At 32.9% G+C, this 22,664-nt stretch overlaps 4 protein-coding genes across 7 annotated transcripts; 3 read left to right on the top strand and 1 right to left on the bottom strand.

Moving 5' to 3' along the window:
- Window positions 1–475: 475 nt before the first annotated feature.
- Arfrp1 (ADP-ribosylation factor related protein 1) lies at window positions 476–2,021 on the top strand. Its single transcript, XM_029299536.2, has 5 exons — window positions 476–692; window positions 765–935; window positions 1,107–1,188; window positions 1,458–1,629; window positions 1,812–2,021. Exons 1-5 carry the CDS (start codon window positions 600–602, stop codon window positions 1,909–1,911), a joined length of 618 nt encoding a protein of 205 aa, XP_029155369.1. The 5' UTR covers window positions 476–599; the 3' UTR covers window positions 1,912–2,021.
- A 65-nt stretch (window positions 2,022–2,086) lies between these two features.
- On the top strand, window positions 2,087–13,940 carry AP-1gamma (adaptor protein complex 1, gamma subunit). Its single transcript, XM_029299607.2, is given in 16 exon segments — window positions 2,087–2,465; window positions 5,581–5,642; window positions 6,006–6,198; window positions 6,294–6,440; window positions 6,526–6,841; window positions 7,606–7,623; window positions 8,390–8,800; window positions 8,890–9,120; window positions 9,210–9,431; window positions 9,602–9,729; window positions 9,819–10,062; window positions 10,473–10,749; window positions 10,826–10,986; window positions 11,073–11,106; window positions 11,109–11,164; window positions 11,238–13,940. Coding segments are annotated over 16 exon segments (2,661 nt in total). The 5' UTR covers window positions 2,087–2,406; the 3' UTR covers window positions 11,340–13,940.
- Window positions 13,941–14,154: 214 nt separating this feature from the next.
- Window positions 14,155–16,130, bottom strand: CSN5 (COP9 signalosome subunit 5). Of its 3 annotated transcripts, none has more exons than XM_029299619.2 (5): window positions 15,940–16,130; window positions 15,417–15,579; window positions 15,115–15,349; window positions 14,847–15,041; window positions 14,155–14,690 (listed from the first exon to the last, which is right to left on the bottom strand). In XM_029299619.2, exons 2-5 carry the CDS (start codon window positions 15,563–15,565, stop codon window positions 14,235–14,237), a joined length of 1,035 nt encoding a protein of 344 aa, XP_029155452.1. In that variant the 5' UTR covers window positions 15,566–15,579; window positions 15,940–16,130; the 3' UTR covers window positions 14,155–14,234. The 3 variants fall into 3 exon arrangements, with proteins under 3 accessions (XP_029155452.1, XP_029155453.1, XP_029155454.1); XM_029299620.1 differs by having other exon boundaries at window positions 15,882–15,947; XM_029299621.2 differs by lacking the exon at window positions 15,940–16,130 and adding an exon at window positions 15,735–15,776.
- Window positions 16,131–16,857: 727 nt separating this feature from the next.
- LOC114928431 (leukocyte surface antigen CD53) lies at window positions 16,858–22,650 on the top strand. 2 transcript variants are annotated; one of them, XM_029299622.2, is made up of 6 exons: window positions 16,858–17,077; window positions 18,814–19,002; window positions 19,107–19,271; window positions 19,890–20,108; window positions 20,179–20,312; window positions 22,501–22,650. In XM_029299622.2, exons 1-6 carry the CDS (start codon window positions 17,015–17,017, stop codon window positions 22,535–22,537), a joined length of 807 nt encoding a protein of 268 aa, XP_029155455.1. In that variant the 5' UTR covers window positions 16,858–17,014; the 3' UTR covers window positions 22,538–22,650. The 2 variants fall into 2 exon arrangements, with proteins under 2 accessions (XP_029155455.1, XP_085335903.1); XM_085479777.1 differs by lacking the exon at window positions 22,501–22,650 and having other exon boundaries at window positions 16,860–17,077; window positions 20,179–20,479.
- Window positions 22,651–22,664: the final 14 nt, after the last annotated feature.

Genomic DNA, 22,664 nt, shown 5'->3' with positions numbered 1-22,664 from the left:
TCTAATGACAAGAGTAAATGTATGTATATGTTATTTTCGAATAGAATTCCTCAAATGAAACATGATTGATGATTGCCTTAATCTGTCATATATAATAGAGCACTTGTTCAAAAATTTAATTTAATTGCAGTAAAATAACGTTTGCTAGATCAATAAAAAAACAAATTTTCTCTCGATTGGTCAATCAAAAACATTATTTTACTAAAATGAATAAAAAATAAATAAATAAAATTTTAGATAATATAAATAATAAATAAATATAAATTATAGATATACACATATAATAATAACTAATAATAAACTAATATCAATGATACATATTCATATGCATGTAATTGTGCACCATATATATATATATATATATATAATATATATATATATATATATGTATGTTATATATGTATATATAAAACACGTGCTTTAATGATGGCGGCTACTGACCTAACTTTGCAGGCACTCTATTCTCTGGATATGCCGTTCTTTATCAATACAGCGACTCTAGGTTGGACAACATGGCATGAGCATGACAAGTGTAGATACAAAATGTAAACAATACGACATGTAAATCGTATCAACAAGAATATCGACGGGTAATTGAGATGTACACGTTGCTGCACGGTTTGTACAAGTATCTGGTGCAAAAAGACGAGTACTTCATATTAATTTTGGGCCTCGATAATGCAGGAAAGACGGTACTTGCTCTAGGATACCGCGACTTTAAAGGTTATGACGCGAGAAATTGCCTTTGCATACGTTTCTTTTAGACTTACCTGGAAGCGGCGAAGACGAAATTCACGAAGAATTACAAGGGGATGAATCCGAGCAAGATCACCACCACCGTAGGCCTGAATATCGGCAAGATCGACATCGCCGGCGTTTCCTTCAACTTCTGGGATCTTGGTGGCCAAGAGGAGCTGCAATCTTTATGGGATAAAGTGATTAATATTGTGAAATTAGTATAGTTTATATTGCATATTTTTTATCTTTCTATTTTCTCTTTGCGTGCATTATTATTTATATAGCTTATTTTTATTTACGTAATCATAAGAATAATATTTTACACTGTATCGATAATATTTGAGAATAAAATATTGTTTTGTTTGCAGTATTACGCAGAATCTCATGCTGTGATTTATATTGTCGACTCGTCCGATCGTGACAGAATACCAGATTCCAAAGAAACTTTTGGTAAAGCACATTCTTTAATAATGTTTCACAAATTAAACCAGTTTTGTACAAAGCAATAGTAAAAAGATAGTTCTTAACAGTAATATATTTCTTAGCAAGATTCTTAAAAATTTTAAATATTTTAATTTAAAATGAGATTTAAAATTTCTTATAATTTTTTATATACTTTAATAAAACTTTAATGTGATGAAAAATTAATAGTGATAAAATTATTGTATATTAATTTATAATGATAAATTAATAGTGTTTGAATGAAAACTTGATTTTAGATAAAGTGATATCGTCCGAGCATCTAACAGGTGTACCATTACTGGTGCTAGCAAATAAACAGGACGTACCTGATTGTATGGGTGTCAGAGAAGTAAAACCAATATTCAATCAAAGCGCGCATTTAATTGGTAGAAGAGATTGCATGGTAATGCCTGTATCGGCACTTAATGGGTAAGTGGCTTTTAGTTTTATTGTTAGTAAATAACTACCGTTTTATATATATATCTAATACATGTCGATTTGCGTATAGAATTTTGAGAAATAAATATCTTTATTTTTGTATTGTATAAAATTTCACAAATCATACCTTCTGCATATATTATGTGAGATAATGGCTCTTATTTTGGAAAAAGGGATGGTGTAGACGAAGGTATACACTGGCTAGTGGATTGTGTCAAGAGAAACAGTGATGTACGACCGCCTCGTAATCAAGATGACAATTCCTTGTCGTAGTTGTGTAACATTCCTGTTCTATAATTTATATAATATTATTGATGCACATCGTACATATTCATGCCACGTGTGTACAGTGTTTCTACAAGTAAAAAATTTTTTTTAACATCTTTCATCTCTCTCTTTATTTAAACAAATAAATATTAAATTTGCTTATCAGGACCACATGTGTATATAGAAAATTATATTTTATAATATTATCTACATAAATATAATAGCTAGATGATTCTGAACTTATTAAGTCTTACTAAATCGCCAATAGTGTGAATAAGAATGATAATATAAGATGAATGATAATATGCGTGATATCGAGGTAATCGAAAGATAAGAGATAATGCCCACACCTTGTGCCGTTGCTCTATTATGTTAGTGATAAAGAGCGTACAAGACTGATCGTACAGCTGTAAGCTGTGTGATATATAGATTGTGATTTTTGTGCTACATACGTTCTCTTTGGATTGTAAGCTCTTTATTTGTTTAACATTATCATACACCATGTGGCCTTATTACGATACCGAGGATTGGAGCGTTTTACCACCGGAACTCAATCGAAGGTGATTTAATCAACTTATAATTTAACAGATGGAAGGCTTTCATCGCTTCAAAATATATTGTATTATTATTCTTCGACCTCTCTCTTCTCCAAGATTAATTAATAATTTGTGCAGAGCAATATTTCATAAGAGGCATTGAGGGGATAGAAGGAAAAATCAAGCTAATTAGATAATTTCAGTATATGTTCATATATATCACACATGAGAAGTATCAAAGATGGCTGCTGAAAATTTAGTTGTCATATAAAGATCACCTTTTTTATTCTTCATATAATATATGAAAATAGATATGCAAATTCTAATATAAACATCCCTCGTGCTTTATTAAGAACAATACCTTGCATATTATTCTAATCACATATTTTACGCGCTTTATACCTGTACAAAAACAAATGTTGGCATCTTATCAATGCATATGTATGTGTGCGTTATATCTGTGTGCAATGACATTCGTTGAAAAAGATTTTTATGGCTTACGATGTCGTCCCGACGAATACAACAACACTCTTATCACGCTATCTTATCACGAGACGGAGAAAGGAAAAGTTGTTCCTATTTTTTTTTCCATGAATTTCTAATCAAAAACAATTCTAGCAAGTTTTCAAGATTTTCATATGCGTGAAACTCTGTAGCAAAGATTGCGATGTATTCTTTTTATCTACTTGTTTATTATTTATAAATTATTTGTAAATCCAATTATTTATTATTTACCTTGCCTACTTTGCGGCATTCAAATTTCGCGCCCGCAATAAGACCCTAGTCCACCGCTCACCGCAAAATTCCCTATACGTCAAAGTGGAGTTTGTATGACGCGCGCTTCCCGCGCGTTTCTCTCCTCGACGTCATCGTCGTCGTCGCCTCCTCGCGCGAGTCGGAGACGAGCGGAGTGACGCGAGGTTATAATAATCTGTACGCGACGAGAGATCCACGCATATCGTTCTTCCCTCGCGTCGCGCTTCCCCATGAAAAGTCCCTGACGACGTCAAATGACAACGTCGACGACAGGAGACGGCCATCTTTGAGTCCTCCCGTCTTCGCCTCACGCACGGACACGCGAAATTCCGACCTGTCGTCGACAGGACAGGGTAGAGAAAGAGAAAGAGAGAGAGAGAGTGCGCGAAGAAAGAGCGAGAAAGGAGAAGAAACGTCAGGGTGTGCAACGTCATTCGTAGACAGCTCGCCAGTGCGTGCGTTCGCGCGTGTATGCGTGTGTGTATATATATATGATCCGTGTGGTCGACAACCGTGCTAGGTAGGGACTTCGGAGCTCAGCTATGCTCACGGGGCTTTGCTGACTAAGGGACTAGCCTCCGCCTTCACTCAGACTCGACGGCGCAGCACGGTACGTATCCACGTTGTCATCGTGCTCCCCGAAGACTCTCTTCCTCGGGGTAGAGGGGATGGGACGGGACACCGGTGGTGTACACGCACATCGGGTACCTCGAGAGTACATCGCGAAGGCAGGAGCGTGAGGGCGCCCCGGCTCGCGTCTATCCGGAGGTTTTCACGGTGGAGATTCATCGACGATCTCGTTTATTCGGATTCGGTTCTCCCTGGAACTTTTATTTTCGTCATGTAAACACCTGGAGATGGTGTTCTGATCCTGTGACAGGTACTCCGTTTCCGTGTATTCCCGCGCGTGATGACACATCACGCGTCAGGGAGTCACAGAAGCTGGTTTCTTCTCTTCGAGAAGATGCTCTCGTCAGCTGCTTCCCTTTTATGTCAAGTTCCCCTATCGTGTATGCTGTCGTGGCCGAGTCGAGCGCCGCGGGATTCTGGCACGTGAAATCGCACGAGCCAGTGACATCATTCGTAGCTGATTGATATTATTATTATTATTGTGCCAACTTTTTTCTATCCGTCTGTCGCGATACATTCCGAGTATGTCCTTCACGCTCCTACCGCGACAGACGTATCGTATATCGACGTATGCAACATATCTGTATGTCCACTGCCCTATTTCAGAAAGCACTTCGAGGCTTCTCTTTCTTGCTATTTTGTCTTCTGTGTCAAGTTGTACTCGATGAAGCGTATAATAACCACTATCGGTCTCTTGAATTTATGAGCTTCCAATTAAGGTAATCTCTCAAGGTGCTTGTGTCACTTTTCCTCTCTCTTTCTCTCTCTCAACGTGACAGATTAGTTTAGATTTTTAACAGTGGCCAATAACTGTATATTTAGATTATTTTTAATATTTAAAAGTTAGATTCTTTTTTATGTAACTATTTTTCTCTCATGACAAAGAAACCTATAACAAAATATAATTACAATTATACACTTGTACGTTAATTTTGACAGTGTACTTGATAATTGTTCTGCAGTGAAGAGAAATCTTTTAAATGGCCGATATAACATTATTCTGTAAGCAAAATGTGCAACAGTTGAAAACTGCATAGTCACTTTGTGGACAAGGACATAGTATTGGATACATTTATGGAAAATTTATATATAAAATCTAAGCTAATTTTGTCACATTATTGACACAGAAGACTGAATTGTTTTTCTCTTGAGTATTTTGATTAGAGTTTTCATTAATATAATTTATATGGTATAATATAATTGATATAATACTAACATGCTTTATAATGTTGTCGTCCTGTGTCCACTAGGAGGATAGCAGAGTTCGTGTTTTGTACTCGTCTGCGCTTGGTTTTTTTTGTGAAGCTTGTGGCATAGATTCAAAACTCAAGTTGAGAAACAATGAATGCCTCAGAACATGGGTAATACATACTTTTACAATCTTACACACTCTATTTAAACTTGAATTGTGACAATGAAATATAAGAAGCGATGAATGACAGAGAAATGACAAGTGAAAAAAAGTAAATTGTAGTATTTTTGTTTACATTGTTATATGTATTATATACTAAAATCGAATGGTTTATTACTTTTAATTGTAATGTGTGAAATATTTTTAATATGAATGAAAGAAATTTGTTGCAAAGATACAGTTGTCGTATCTTATTTTTATATTTTGCAAGAATATGAAATGTCAGCAGTTGCAATAAAATTAGATTGTTACTTTAATAAACAGGTGTCATTGCACGATAAATAGATCTGACAAGTAGGAGTGTTGATGTTCATAAAACAGCATGGGTGTGTATTTTTTCAGGTTTAACCCAGCCTTTAACATGGCCTCCATAAAGCAGGCTTTCAATGAGGCTGTGGAGAGAGGTAGGTGTATTGTTGATGTAATTGACTTACAATGACTGTAATAGCTAATCATTGGAACATCTGATTCTGCCTGTGCCTTGCTACTTGTAATCTTCTCTGTAATATTCTTTTATTTTAAAAGTTAATTAGATTACATTGCTTTAAAAGTTGTAAATTTTTTTATCTATTATAATGTATTTAAGTGATGACATTAATTTCAATAGAAAATTCCTCTTTGCCCAAATTCCTCTCATAAATTTTTCTCATAATTTTTAGTTGCACTTTTATTTTACTTGATTAATTTACAAAATTATTTGCAAGCGGAATCGGCGGTTGCCAAAGCTAGTGATAATTTATACTGATGACTTTTTCACACTTTGAAAGTCTCAACAGTTAGAATGCCTGCGCCGACACGGTTGAGGGATCTGATTAGACAAATTCGAGCCGCACGAACGGCAGCGGAAGAGAGGACAGTCGTGAACAAGGAGTGCGCGTATATCCGTTCGACATTTAGAGAAGAGGACAGCGTCTGGAGATGTCGTAACATCGCAAAGTTGCTGTACATTCACATGCTGGGGTTAATATCGAGATATAAATTTATAATACAAAATATTGTCACCTGTTATATTATCACAAAATCATTATTTTTTAAATATTTATATAATATTTTAGATACCCGGCGCATTTCGGTCAATTGGAATGTCTAAAGCTTATCGCTTCTCCGAGATTCACAGATAAACGAATCGGTTATCTGGGGGCCATGCTGTTGCTGGACGAACGACAGGACGTTCATCTCTTGATCACAAATTGCTTGAAAAAGTAACGAAAAGTTTTTTTTTCATCAAACGATAACATTTACAACATGTGTTTTTGAAAGAAGATTAATCTTTGTTCTTCTTTTCAGTGACTTGAACAGTTCCACACAATTCGTCATCGGTCTGGCGTTGTGCACCCTCGGTGCGATTGCGTCGCCGGAAATGGCGAGGGATCTGGCGTCCGAGGTCGAGAGACTGATGAAGTCACCGAACGCGTACATCCGGAAGAAAGCGGCGCTCTGCGCCTTTCGGATCATCAGACGTGTTCCGGAGCTGATGGAGATGTTTTTGCCGGCCACCCGTAGCTTGATTACCGAGAAGAATCACGGGGTGCTCATCACTGGCGTCACCCTTATTACGGAGATGTGCGAGAACAGCGTCGACACGTTGAATCACTTCAAAAAGGTATATCCAAAAGAATATTCGCCTTCAGACACGCAACGTTCATTAGTCTTAGGACAGGTTTTCGTAGACAGACGCAGTTCGATATCGTAAATGCGATCTCGCTCGTCGAGTCATAGTTTTATTGCATCATCTAATTGATCAACTCGTATGCGACCACATAATTTCCTTATAATCCAGCGTGGTCGATATCGAAGATTAATAGTAGTAGAGACCTGCTGAAAGTGTGTCTAGTATTGCATATATAGTAGTCTATTATTTATTAGACAATTTAGGAAATGGAATATTGTTTGTTAAATAATTATAGTTCGCGCGACAGTGATGGAAAAGAATGCAGTCTTAATTTTTATGGGAGCACAGATACGTCGCGAAATAATTGTCCGGAAGAATATTTTATTGGCGCTGGTCATAAATATTAATGTACCACAAATTATATTCTCTTGGCGAGTTTACAAGCAGCAGGAAGAAAAAGAAATTGTTATCACTTTATGCTAAGATAACATCAAAAGTTTGAACACGTTTTCTTTTATTTTGCATTCATAATACATGGCTCCTTGTGCTCTGATAGATTTTATTGTAGCTTTATTAATATGCGCAAAGATCTGCGAGTTTTCTTTTTATTCTTTTTTGACCGAGAGAAAGAAATGTCATCTAATTATAGGATAATTATACAGTAATATTCTTTATGAAAATTAATGCAAAATTTGATTTTTTTTAATTTATCATTTGAGTATACGTAATATAAGCATTGGTTTTGTCTTTCTTAGGAATGCGGCCACCGTGAGGTAATATGCATATAAAGGTTCTCTGTATTTTTGCATGTATGCTTCTTACTCAGACTTCATTCTTTTCTTTTACTTCATCTGACATAAATATTGTAAATGTGAACTATACCAAAAATCGCGAAATCAATATTTTGTCTCTGCTTTTTTTACTATATTATTTTTTAAATTATTAAATACATATTAAACTACATCTCTCTCTCTCTCTCTCTATATATATATATATATATATTCTACTCTCGTATATAGGACTAATTATATAAAATTTGTTATATCTTATTATCTTATTGTATGAATTTTTTATTTGGGAAAGTAGTTATACATTCAAAGATATTATAGTCATAATTTTAATACTTGTAATTGGCATGATGATATTTCGTATAATTGCATGTTTTTATTAGCTTATTTATGAGTCAAATTCTCTATTTCTCTTATGGTATTTTTGACTATACAGCTTATAACAATATGACATGGATTTAATGAATTTAATGTATATATTGTGTATAAATTTGTATCCATAAGACAAATTAATCTTAAGTAGTACTTTAAAATCAAATGTTTCGAATATTATTTAAGTTGATTGTGCTTACATTATTTGTATTTTCGTATTATACGTTACATGACAGTATATATATGTATGTATATTATTCCACAATGGTTTGTTCTGTCGATCTTATTTCTCATGTTTGATATTTGATGTAATCGCGTCAAGTGAAAATTTGTAGTATTTTTGGAAATGAACAGAGATTAAATAGAAGTTTTATTGCAGATTGTGCCAAATCTGGTAAGAATCCTGAAGAATTTGATCTTAGCCGGATACTCGCCGGAGCATGATGTGTCCGGAGTGTCAGATCCCTTCTTGCAAGTGAAAATACTGCGTCTCCTTCGTATTCTGGGACGCAACGATGTCGATGCGTCTGAAGCCATGAACGACATCCTTGCTCAAGTTGCCACCAATACGGAAACTAGCAAAAACGTTGGTAACACTATACTGTATGAGACGGTTCTGTCCATCATGGATATCAAATCGGAGAGCGGACTTCGAGTTTTAGCAGTTAATATACTGGGCAGATTTTTATTGAATAACGACAAGAATATCAGATACGTGGCCTTGAACACGTTGCTGAAGACTGTTTACGTGGACACGAGCGCAGTGCAGAGGCATCGATCGACAATTCTAGTAAAATATTTATAAATCTTTTTAATCTTTCTTTTTATAATCGAAATAAAATAACATATCGTAATTCATATCCTTGATATTTATTTCAGGAATGTCTAAAAGATCCGGATGTGTCAATTAGAAGGCGCGCAATGGAATTGAGTTTTGCACTCGTAAATTCTAATAATATCAGAAACATGATGAAGGAATTGCTCTTGTTCTTGGAACGAGCGGATCCGGAATTCAAAGCTCAATGTAGCAGCAATATCGTGATGTCCGCGGAGAGATTCGCTCCGAACAAACGTTGGCATCTAGAAACTCTGTTTAAAGTGCTTGTCGCGGTATGTATTTTTTTTACGATATCGTAAAGTGGAATTCTCGGAACGTGTAAAACAGTGTCATGGTTATTGAATCTTCTTCTAATCTATAGGCCGGTAATTATGTGCGTGATGATGTAGTGGCATGTACGATACAATTAATATCGGAAACGCAGCCTCAACAGAATTACGCTGTTAGCGCGCTGTGGCATGCGCTAGAAAAAGATACGTCCGACAAGCAGCCTTTGGCGCAAGTTGCCACATGGTGTATCGGCGAATATGGTGATCTATTGTTGTACAGTCCGCCGTCAGAGGATGTCGAAACCCCAATCAATGTAAGCCTAATAACAATGTTGCATATAAAAATATTTGGTTAATTATTGCTTACGAAATTTTAACCATTTTTTTCTTGCTACATTGAACAAATTTTTCTTAGAAATTTTATTTATGTGTTTATGTATGATTGTGTCATTCTTCATAATAATTTCTCTAATTTTTTAATTAGTTGACAGAGGATGAAGTTATCGATGTGTATCAGAGGTTACTCTGGAATCCTCAGAACACTGTGGTTACGAAACAATACACCTTATTGTCTCTTACTAAATTGAGCACGAGGTTCCAGAAAGGTCACGAGTGAGTATCGAGCTATCGAAGGTCTGCGCTATATAAAGATTCATTTTCAAAATGTATAATATTTATATAACATATTTTATTATTTATAGGAAAATTCGTCAGATCATAGATACGTTTGGTAGCAATTTGCATATCGAATTACAGCAGAGAGGTATCGAATTCTCGCAATTGTTTCGAAAATACGATCATCTACGGCCTGCATTGCTCGAAAGAATGCCGCCGATGGAGACTGCTCGACCACAGGCTAATGGTATCATAGGCATGGTGAACGGTGAGCCGGAACCGGAAGACGAGAAGTCTACTGTAGAACCAACCACAACTACATCCGATTCAGTAAGCATTGATATCTTATGTAATTAATATCTTAATATTTTATGTAATTTTTGTTTTTGATTGATTATTCATTTTTAGTATCAAGAAAAAGATCTTACATAAATTATAAATTTCATAAAAAATTGTTCAAATTTTTAATAGATAATATTTAAATAAATTATAGTATCCTGAGACGTTTATAATAAATTATTTATTGTTTTATATTTTATCAGGAAATTCTCAGGGAATTTTTTACAAAATTTGAGTAAACGCTTTAATAATAAAAAAATTTCTAATAATATTAAAAATAAATCTATTTGATAAACCTTTAAAAAATAAAAAATAAATCGAGATTTATATTATCGATATTTTTTTCTTTTCTACAATATGTATATTAAATTGTGTCATTAATTTTTTTGACGATTTTGCAGAGTGCACTTCTAGATTTACTTGGAACTGCAGATGTAGGAGTGACGATGCCGGCGACAACGACCACCAATAAAAATGTTTTACCGAGTTCGACTCCACCAGCGCATAATAACGATCTGTTAGACTTACTCGGAAGTTTGGATTTGAATACGCCTACGTCTCCCGTCACCCCTACACTACCGTTACAACCGCAAGCATCATCCGCACCGATGTTCAGTCCCACCAATACCAGTAATTTCTTAGTAGATGGATTGCTCAGTACTTCCTCAGTTCAAAATGGTTTGTCGTGGAATTTTTAAAAATATTGTAATTTTTTTTGCATTGTAAATCATTATAATCGTGATTCTTATTGCAGAACTACCTAATATGACTGTTTTGGACAAATCGGGACTCAAGATAACGTTCAAATTAGAGAGACCGCCCGATATTCCTGATCTGTTAATTATAAATATGTTGGCACAGAACTCCGGAAGCACCGTTTTAACCGATTTTCTGTTTCAAGCAGCAGTTCCTAGGGTTAGATATGATACATATGAATTTATATATATTGTATACGATTGTATATATTTAAAAAAAATTTAATGTGGTCTTGACAATTTTAGACATTCCAACTACAAATGCTATCGCCATCGGGTACTGTATTCCACCATGTGGTCAAGTAACTCAAGTGTTGAGAGTCACAAATATGAATAGGGTCAGTTACCAATACTTTGGTAAAAAAATTGTTTTCAACTTTTAATCTTTAATTGATAATTCTTCTGTTTTAGGCAACACTTAGAATGAGACTACGTATATCATATACAGGTCCAGCTGGGCCAGTTTTGGAACAGACAGAAGTCAATAACTTTCCCGCCGCGGCATTACAGTGACAAGATATAATACAAACAACATTTGTACATATGCCTGCCTAAAAGTAATTAATCGATTCTTGAAGACAAACTGGAAAGAAAAAAAAGGAACAAATTTCATCCTTATCAGAGACAATGAAACATACAAGTTTGCAAATAGGTGTCAAATGGATGAACAACTAATTCAGTAACAAAATTTTCGCTATGCGGCACGAAGATATGACCTAAACTTTGTAAGGAGATCTTAAATTTGTTAAAATCACATTTTTTAACTCCGTATACAATTTTACAATGTGTTCTAAAAGCTTTTTCGCAACGAAGAATTTTTCAAAAAAGTATTAATCGTCTTGCCGCATATATATATATATATATTTTAAAGTTGTCACGAATTTGTGTGTGGGCAAGTTCCGATAAATTTCCAGTCGCAAACAATGTGATGTTAACATTTAAAGTCTTTCAAAATTACGTTATATATCATTATCGTTTCCGCTTCGTTACAACGAGCGAACGTAAAAGTATACTTTGCTCTCGCAACCTGTCGCAAAAGTATATGAAAAAAAAGATGTAAATATTTTTTCTAACCGAAGAACAGATGCGGAGAGAGTTGAGGAAACTATTGTGCTTGTGGTTGGTTGCATTCCCGCTGTTTTACGGCTACTAATTTAGCGCGTAATTTCATACGTAGGCTAAACGAGTTAGAAAACAGATACCTATACAGAAAGTGAGTCAGAAAAAACATACAATCTCGACACATACATCAAATGCATCACACGCCAGAAAACAAAATGTAAAACGGAGAATGGGAAGGGAGGAAGTTCCGTCACCGAAAGTGCTGTCGTTGTTCCAAAAAGAAACAAGGAGAAACTAAACTCTCACTGTAACAAATCAATCTTTTCTACTGCTACATTTGTAAGTAAGACATCGCGAATAAAACTCGCGCAATCGTCTTGTAAATATATAATCGCGGTGACATATAGAGAAGCAAAGAAATTCTTTTATGTGATGGGGGAAAAATAGCGCGAAACGGGATTCTTTCTAATCTGTGTACATGATAGAGCTGTTAATTCAGTAACGAATACGATAATATTAACGTTTTCGTTTTCGAGAGATATCATTTGGGGAGAGGGTGCATATAAAACACATACATGTACACAACATGCTACTGAACACACACATACATATGACGCACGAGTGTGTTACGTGTGTAGCGCGATTATACAATTTCAAATTCATATTCAGAATACAGAGTACACATTGGAGGGCTGAATTCTGACTGTCATATTATCTGTCTCGCGTATGTATGTATGTTGAACGTTGTATCCAATTATGGAAGATTGAGGATTCATTATCGACCAATTAATCCTCTTTATCATGTTCGAATGATATTAATTCTCGCCAAGTATCTCTATCAGTGTTTCATTGCATTATATGTACAATTCTACTAAGTTAATTCTAATGAAAATTTTGATATAAATACGAGAAAAGTCATAAAATGTTGGGAAGCATAATATCTTAACTAAACAATTATTACAAAATAGAAAATAAAAGCTGATACTACGAGATTAATTTCGTTCATCCAGTTCTATGCGTTTTTAAAAAAGGTAGAATGTAAAGTCGATAAATAATTATACATGTATATCTTGACAATAGTCTATTTTTTAAGTTGCAGTATAAACACTAACATAAAATTAATAACCAAGTATAAGAATGTATATGTCTCTATTGGTTTTTAATTTAATTTTGCGAATTCTAATTTTACTCAACTGGAATTATTTACAGCATCGCAGATATCGCTTGTACATATAATATATATGTCGAAGAGGAAAGAGAGAAGTGTAAGGATAAAACTCGCTCATTTAATATAACGTTCATACGATTTTATACTTACTTTATCAAATTTTGACGTGTATGATGAGCGACAAATATATATGTGAGTTCTCTATTATAGGTAATACAATTTAAAAAGAATATATAGCACGCCGGGAGCAATAGAGTTGGCAGGCCAGATTTCCAGATATCTATTTTCTCTAGACTTTCCTACAAATTAGGTTAAAACATGCTGTTGTACTTAATTATTTAATTCGCTCTGAGATGTGACATAACATTATAGCGCGTAATACTATGTAAATGTAGATGTGTATGTGTATATATCACAAAGAATTCATCTCTCATTAAGAGCGTCGTATTGGCATTTTTTTGATCGCGTATATCTTTTGGTTTTTGATCAGGATCTTTTTATACAACTTCTCGATTAAGTTTACGATTGATTGATTGACACAACTACGCATTTTAGCTCCGTCCCTTATATGTTATGTGAGTGCGCGAAAGGTATAGGACTATATAAAATAGAACAGGTGGGTGTGTTTTTTGAGTGGCCTTGTCCTTAAAGTCTGTGACACAGTGCGTCAGCCCTCCAGTGGGGGTTTTGCTCTGCCTACTTGTTCTGAATATATTATATATTAGTTTTATATATGTATAATATAAAAATATATATAATATATATATTTATATTACATATATATAATATATATACATACACGAGGATATTGATTAATGATAAAAATGCTGTATATATACTTTTTAGCGAATCAAGGTGTGAAAATAAAATGTATTTTTATTCCATTATGTTTTTCAACTCTAATTCATTACTCTAATTCGTACTTTAAGCATATTTCTGTAAAGAGAAATATTCAGTGCTAATATCGTAATCGTTTGACTTTGTAATAATTGTGATATATTAATATATTTTAAATAGCTTAATTTTTTAATTTCTCAAGAAGAGATGATCTAATAAGTTTCTCATTTAAATATCTTATTAAATAATTACTCCAAGATCTTGATTTTAAAGGAGATTATATACTTTATTACAAATACATATCCTGTAGCAGATTATCATTATCACACACAGAATACACATTATTTCTGCTGAGTATCACAAGTTGCATTACTGCCAACGTGATTAAATAGTCGGTCCTTAATTATTTGTGCCATTAAACCGTGAATAACTTCAATGGTAGTTTTACAACTGTCTCTGGTTGCCTTTATGAGTTTTTCTACCGTACTGCGATCATGGGGATCCGTACCACCCAGTACAAAGCCTCTACCTAAGGCAGATTCCGACTGTTCCAATTTATCGGACAAGTCGAATATCTGTCCAGTGGTGTAATCCGCGTTCGTCAATAGACTGGAAGAACTCAGAGTGTTGACCCAGTATTTATTCCATAACGAATCGAGCAATCGTCTATCCAACGAGGACTTGAAATAGGATACTTCCAAAGAATAGTATTGCTTGCAATGAACACCAAAATCCTCAATCTTATTCAATGGTATTGTCTGATATTCTGATGGCTCTTCATTAGCTGGTTTATATCCCTGCAAAAATACATGCAAAATATAATTTATACTACTTTTTCACGACAAAGAATAAACTCAAATAATTCTAGAAATAAGATAGAATCTTTAATCTTCTCCTTTTAGGAAGAATTGCTTATTCTAATGTTGAAATATTATAGTTCAAGCAGTATGTACCTTTGGGTAAGTTCTGAATGCACCCAAGCAAACTTTGCCAGCGGAGATGGTTCTCACGGGATCAATGACAATGGCAACGAATGGTTCTTGAAAATTTTGATTGAGCATCTGAGTGGATACATCAATACCAGACAACCAACATCCATATCCAGGATGACTGTGATACCAACCAATCGCATTTTCTTGTCTACCGACCTGAATGATAAATTATAGGCTATAAATTTATTTTTTAAAAGTAGTTTTACTATAAAAATAGTTTTATATATACTTGTTTAGCTGCTTCTATGTAAGCTGTCATGTACTCATAAGCTTGAGCTTGAGCATTCACTCTAGTTTCTGTACCCTCCACTGGCAATGCAAAGGAATCCATCACAATCATCGTGTTGGCTGCTACTTTACCAAGTAAAAGACCCATTACCTCCAGTGTTCCGCCAGATCGTGCATGCATAACCATTTTTAATAGAGCTAATGCAGATATTTTGATGTCTTTGAAAAAATGGGGACTGTAAACAAGAAAATGGGGCACAAATAGTCGATGCTTTTCCACAGTTAAATCATCAATATGCTTACTCTTTCTCCCATGGTTTGGCAGTTAATATATCATGTTGCTCTTTCCTGTCGTATCTATAAATCTCGTCCATGGTACTGATGGTCTCGACATTATTCGATAATTCCCATGTCTTCTGAGCAATACCACTCTGTTCGGAAGAGCTAGCCATTTCTCCAAAGATATCTGATAACGATAATGACAATATTAATGAAAATTATAATAAGGAAAATGTCAAACAACATTTTATATTTCTTAATTATAATAAAATATTATTATGCTCTTAACACAATAAATGTGAGCAATATTATTTATATGTGAAATACAACAAAAGATTTGACCTTAAAGATGTAACTTTATAAAAGATCGGTAAATATTATATTTTAGTTTATAAGAGACGTGTTATATGACAAATGTTTTACACAAACAAATAAGATTTTTTGTTTAGATTATTTTAAGCTCTGTGAAATATTATCCAGTATATTTACGTCTAAATTTTCAAAACGTTGGTGAGGTTAAAGATGGTAAAGAGTTTTGAATTTTTACCTATCAATATTATTGCAAATTATGTATATAGGACTAATTGGACGTCGATTAATTATTTTTTTTTTTTCTAAAGTACGATCGCTCTAATTGACCCAAGATCACTTGGCATAGCTAAAATAATAGTGATTATTATTATATTCGCTATACTTTATGTCAGATGTCGGTTTACTATATTGTCGATTGTATCGATAAACACTTATCGATATATCGATACTGCGAGATAGTATGATGATATCGATAGTTTTTCTGCGACAACTTCTTTCCATATGTGATACCCAAGATGTGCCTGCTTTTTAAACAGAATCTTCGTAATAAGATACAAAGGTAAGAGTATCAAATGCAATCACGAGAAATTAAAAGTTAAATTTTACTTGAGAATGCATAATATATATAGCATAATATATATCATAGTGTGATTATAATATATATCACTCTTTTTTGCATTTTTGTACTCAGCCATTAACATAACCATCTTTTTACACATTCATATACTTGATATATCGTCAAAAAATTATTTTAATCACAACATAAAAAAGGCGTCTTGATGGAAACTTCGATGAAATCATTATACTTTTATATTCTTCTCTTTCTCCCTCCTATCTTTATTCACAGAAATATGTAATCGTACATGCATGTGTATATATATATATATATATATATATATACACACACAAAAATAGTAGATTTTAATTTGAGAATAATTCTGGGAAATAAAATAGGAGAAAAAAAATGAAAAAGCAGAGAACAATAATACAATATTTCAAGAGTGAAAGAGAAAGTGAATGATTTCTTTTGATGGGGGAAACCGAGTTCCCTTAAGGTACCGTTAAAACATCTTGCAATCAATTTTCCCGCTTTTCCGGAAGCGGTGGTACACCTGCTTCCGGAAAAGCGGGCGGTCGATTGGTCGAGGCGCGTCGCTCGTTAGCGCGCGTTCGTTACCGCCGTGCGAACGAGGGCCATTTAGCGTCCGATCACCGTGGCGACGACGAACACGCAACAACGTCGAGAGGTGCTTGCCTCGCGTGCAGGGATTGTGTAGCAGCAGCCGTATCGCACTATTTATAAACACGCGATGGGTGAACGGGCGTTCGTTTGTTTCCGCTACTGCCTCATCGCCGGTGCGATCCTCCTCGGCGTAAGTTGCTGTCATCTTTATTCATCCTTATTGCTTTTTGTGTGCGTAGTTATTATTTCGCGTCCTCTCACGCGATCTCATTGTCAGAGTGACGAGGATCGCGAGGAGGAATTATCATCTCGAGCCCCAGGAATCTCGGAGCCCACGAAACGGTCTCGTAGTTTGTGTTTCATCGTGTGTTTATTGCGATCAGCTGATCGGGATCTATTATTACGATCGATCGCGCAGCTGCAGCTTCTTCCGAGGTCGCGTAATTGGTGACTTTTTGTGCTCGGCGCCAATCTGGCTCGCAATTTGCTTACTGTGTTGATATTGGTGTATGCATGTGTATGTATATCTGTATATATGAATGCGTATGTGTTGGAAGGTAAACGAGTATAAGCATGTATTATTTGTTGGGATGAATTAAAAGAGAGGATTGTGATAGAAATTGTATTGTATAAAAGCGAGTATTTTATTTGCAAATAATGCAAGCTCTCTGTTGAAACGAAGAGAATCATGTTTTATATTTTTATTAAAATAAAATTTTATTTTTTGAACACTCTCCTAATCGTCGTTTTCGAAATACAGAATGATAATTATAATGATTACAAAGAAAAATACATATATTTTTTCGGATGATGTCACCCGAAATTATAATTTTTATATATTTGAGATTCTCGAATGATTAATTTTCAAGTCAATTTCGTCTTTTAAAATTTATTGTTTGATATTTTTCAATTATAAAAATGAATATATAAAATCGTGCATGATTATATAGTTAATTCTACATATACACGTATGTGCTGATTAATGAAAGACAATAAGAGTTGAAGGAGACACTGTAACAATTGCGGACCGACCTTAATTAACACTTTATTTCGTTGTGATTATAAAAATATCGCTGAAACAAAGCAACAATTTTTGTGGTAATAATAATAATATAATCTTGAATAAAAATGTAATAGTAATAATATAACAATAATGTAATTTATTTTCTTTTACATTTTAATTTACATTACATATAGTTTTATTTTAATTCTAATGTATGCATTTAATGAAAGTCGTTTAGATTAAATACCTGTTCTTCGAATTAAAATTTATTTCATCGTAAATTTCCCGTTTAATCGGCACATATTAATTGTAATTGTATTTATTTTTCAAGACATTCAAGACACGCGGCGTGATATTTAACACGACAATGTCGCATATATATGTAGTATATAACGCAGTTTGCTTTGATTAAACACTATACCTCGCCTTCCTAGATAAGACATTGTCTTTTCTCTTTATCAGAGATAACTCCTATCATAGAGTTTATATCATCCACGTAAATTTTTTTTAAACACGATTTCGGGGAAACGACGCATTTCTACTTTTGATCTTGATATGGCTATTTTTGTACAGGCACGCGAGATAAATAACATCTATTAATGATTAAAGCATATTATTTTGAGAAATATTTTTCCGAGTTTTTTATTATTTTAATAAAAGACGCGGTCTAAAATAATGAATATCCAAAAATCCATTTTATCTTTTATTTTATTTATTATATTTATTTAATTTATTTATATAATAATAGATATTATTATATATTAAATAAAATATATAAATTATATATAATATTATTTTTATAATAATTATATAAATATCAATTTATATACTAATATATTTAGATTAGTATATAATTATAAAATTGTGCGAAATATTCAACGAAATAGAGCACGAAAAAGAGGTCTTATACGTTTTTTTTGCAGATTTCCGGCGTGATCGTCAGCATATTCGCCAGTTACTTCATTTATCAGCTGCACGAATATGGGTCACTCACCCCTAATAACGTGTGTGGTTCACCTGCTACCTTGTTGGCAATGGGCATTGTTACTTGCGGGATCGGCTGGATTATCTGGCAATTCCTCAATTTTTCCAACAGAAGTCAAGTTATCATTGTAAGTTAATTTCTGCTTCTCTCCTCTCTTTAAAATTCATTCAAAAACAGAGAAAATTAAATTCTAGATGAAGATATGAATATACTAATTTTTTCCATGTTTAGTTTGCCATAGTATTATCGATTATCGCTCTGGTCGAAATCGTTGTTGGAATTTGGGCCTTGGTACGACATGAACAAGTGGAGATTTTACCATCTTCACGACATGATGAGATCTTTGCCCTCGCAATCACGGATGAGAAGTCTACCTGGGATCATATGCAGTCCACAGTAAAAACATTTTTTCATATATTTGACTTAGTTCATATAGATTTGATTAAATAGATAGATTTGATTAGAGTTTTATTATAAGTATATTTTATATATTATAAGTAATATTTAATTTATCAAAACACATATACAAAATCTTATAACATTTTGTGGCTAATCGAAGTTTCTGCGTTTCTATTTAAATACTTGTTTTTAGACTTGATATTATGCTCACTATATGTTACTAAAGGAATTTGATATTTCCTAAAGAAAATCATCCAATATTCGCAATAGAGAAACATTGATAAATAAAATAAAAAATTAAAAAAGTCGATATAATTAAAATATAATGCCATTAAACTATAGCAGCAAATGATAGTAGTAAGCAATAACTTGATAAATATATAATAAAGTTAAGATAAGTTTGATAAATATATAATAAAGTAATTATATATAATATAAAATATACATATATAAAAGTTATATATATATATATATATATATATATATATAATATAAAATAATTATATAATTTTAATGATATTAAAATGTATAATAGTAAAATGATAATAAAATACAAATGAGAACAATTTAAAAAAAGATGTAACAAATTTAATTTTATTAAATTGAATTTTTCAGTTACAATGCTGCGGAATAGACGGACCTTCCGATTATCGTGGCACAGAGGCGATTCCTTGGTCGTGTTGCAACACGACCAACCTGGCGAACGATAATAGTATCGAGGGTGGTGTTTGTACTACTATCTATAAACGAGGGTGTCAGCATGTGGTGTTAAATCGGACAAAATCGATCCTCCTTCACATTTTTTTACTCGCTTTGTGTTCTATGCTGTTACAAGTACGTAATCTTGTTCTCTGGGATTCGTTTCATGAATCGATATATCATGCAATTAATGTGTCTATTCCAGGTTTCTTTCATAGCGTGCGCGACTTGCTACGTCAGGATTTACAAAGATAAAATGGATAGAAGAAGGGCATCGGAAGTACCCAGGAATATGTCTCCGCAAGAAAATAAGGACGTTCTTTTAACACATCGATCAAGGTATTTGCATAATTCTGACAATTCCTAGCCAACGCCGCGAACCGCGAAGGACGAAGCAGGTGTGTGTCATTTACGGATGTTACGTCACTGTGATATGCGAAATATATTTTGCGTGGTGACAATATCTACAGTGTATAAATACACAAATGATATTGATATTCCTATCATACAGAGTGTTCCAGATTTGTCAAGAAATATTTTAGCGTTTTTTATTCTTTGAAGAATTTAGAGTTGATTTTTCTTCAGATATAATGTTGCAACTTTTTATTCGTTGCAACTTTTGGCATTCATTTTCTTAACAAGTAAATCTCAATTGAAATTTTTGTTAAGATTAAATAGAAAAAGAAATTTTTTAATTTACTTAGAAAGATTCATCTTTAAAGTATCTTTCACATTTTTGACTCCTTGTATGAAGGAAAAAATAATATTTCGAGAGAGAGAGAGAAAGAGAGAAAGAGAGAGAGAGAGAGAGAATGGTGCTAAACCTTTTCCATTTTATTCTTACTGCCGTTTCTTGAGTAAATACCTCATTGAGATTTATAAGATATAGAACGCTGAAATATTTGCAGAAAAAAACTGCGTCAAGTTATTGCTTACTACTATCATTTGCTGCTATAGTTTAATGACATTATATTTTAATTATATCGACTTTTTTAATTTTTTATTTTATTTATCAATGTCTCTCTATTGCGAATATTGGATGATTTTCTTTAGGAAATATAAAATTCCTTTAGTAACATATAGTGAGCATAATATCAAAGTCTATATAATCTTGACATTAGTTGTACTTAAGATATCTTTCAATGCAGTAGTCATTACATAGGTAATCAAGTGTATAGTGCAATGTTTTGTATAATCAACGACAAGTAAAAATATAGTAAAAATATAGATATATCCGATATATATATCCGATATCATTGTATATTTTGCACTATCTGTTTGCATTATGTTTTGTAATCAACGACAAGTAAAAACATAGATATATACGATATATATATCCGATATTATTGTTATATATTTTCTACTATCCGAGAATACTTGATATTTTCAATCATCGCAATCAGAAGAGACAAGTTTTTTTTTCGGAATAACCGGAAAATTAGTTCTATATTGTATGAGTGTGCAACTTTTATTTATATTTATATATTATAGCTTTTTATTTATGTGTTTTTTTGCTGATTTTTTTCTTTATTTATTCTCAATACTAAATGCAAATATTTTATCATTTGTATGAAATGTATGCGCGTATGAAAATGGAAACTTTTTTATATAAATTACGCGTGATTGTACAATTTTTTTTAAGAAACACGTGTTTGAGTAAGATTTTTTAATATCATTAGGCAATTTTGTATCCATTGATACTTATCTTTCCTTATCCTTACAGCCAAAGTATATGATTTTTTAACTAAACATAATTAAAAAAAAATTAAAACACGATAAAATAATTTCACTAACAATAAGATAATTTTTTCAGTGTTGCATTTAAAAAAATTTCTTATATATTTCACTTAAAGAAATATCTCGAACGAGGAAAATAAAGTTTAGTAGCATATTTTTAAAGCTACGTCATATAGTACGTCATTTTGATGACTAAATTCCTATTAATCGCGTCATATCTGTATCTTTTGATTCATATGTCTTTAAAAAGATATTATTTCTTCTATGCATTTTACTTAAAACTTTCACAAGACCTGTAAATAATGCTAGTTTATTTAGCGCTAGTTATTTTTTGTATTTAATTGCAAACATAATTGAATTTACGTGTTTTATATTAAATTAATTCGAACTTTCGATAATCAATAAACTCTTGATTATATAAAATTTAGATTGGCATCTACATATCTTTGATATAAATAAGATTGACAGATTAGATTGAGACAGTATTGTGCTATCCAAAATTAATTTGAGAAAATTTCTAATATCAAGCGATATTTCTTTGACTCTTAATTTTTCAAAATACAATTACAATAATGAAAAATAATATTTCGCATTTCGTCAAATATACTTCTATTAAATTTCTTCCGCGTATTTCATATATTTGCGCTAATAAAATATTTCCTAATTATTTAAAATAACACATTAACTTACAATTTTATTTATACTACTAAATTCTAATCATTCTTGTGTACATACGTGCGATATTATTTAATTCATATTTTATGTCAACGTTCTTCAATTTTATTTTTAGTCTCGTTAATGAAGAGATATGGAGATGTATTATATAGAAATATATATAAATAGAAATAATAATCGCCATTTCGCAAGAAGAAGATAATAAGAATCGCACGCATCATTGCAATATCTGGCGTAATCTGTTGAATCTGACGCGCCCGTCCTTTTCCTTCGAACCGC

The sequence above is a fragment of the Nylanderia fulva genome, unplaced genomic scaffold (assembly GCF_048542155.1).
Source record: "Nylanderia fulva isolate GAGA-0341 unplaced genomic scaffold, ASM4854215v1 Scaffold1, whole genome shotgun sequence".
In the NCBI taxonomy this organism is placed as follows: domain Eukaryota; kingdom Metazoa; phylum Arthropoda; class Insecta; order Hymenoptera; family Formicidae; genus Nylanderia; species Nylanderia fulva.
The sequence above is the reverse complement of the archived record's forward strand: the minus strand, read 5'-3'. Positions and strand labels throughout refer to the sequence as shown.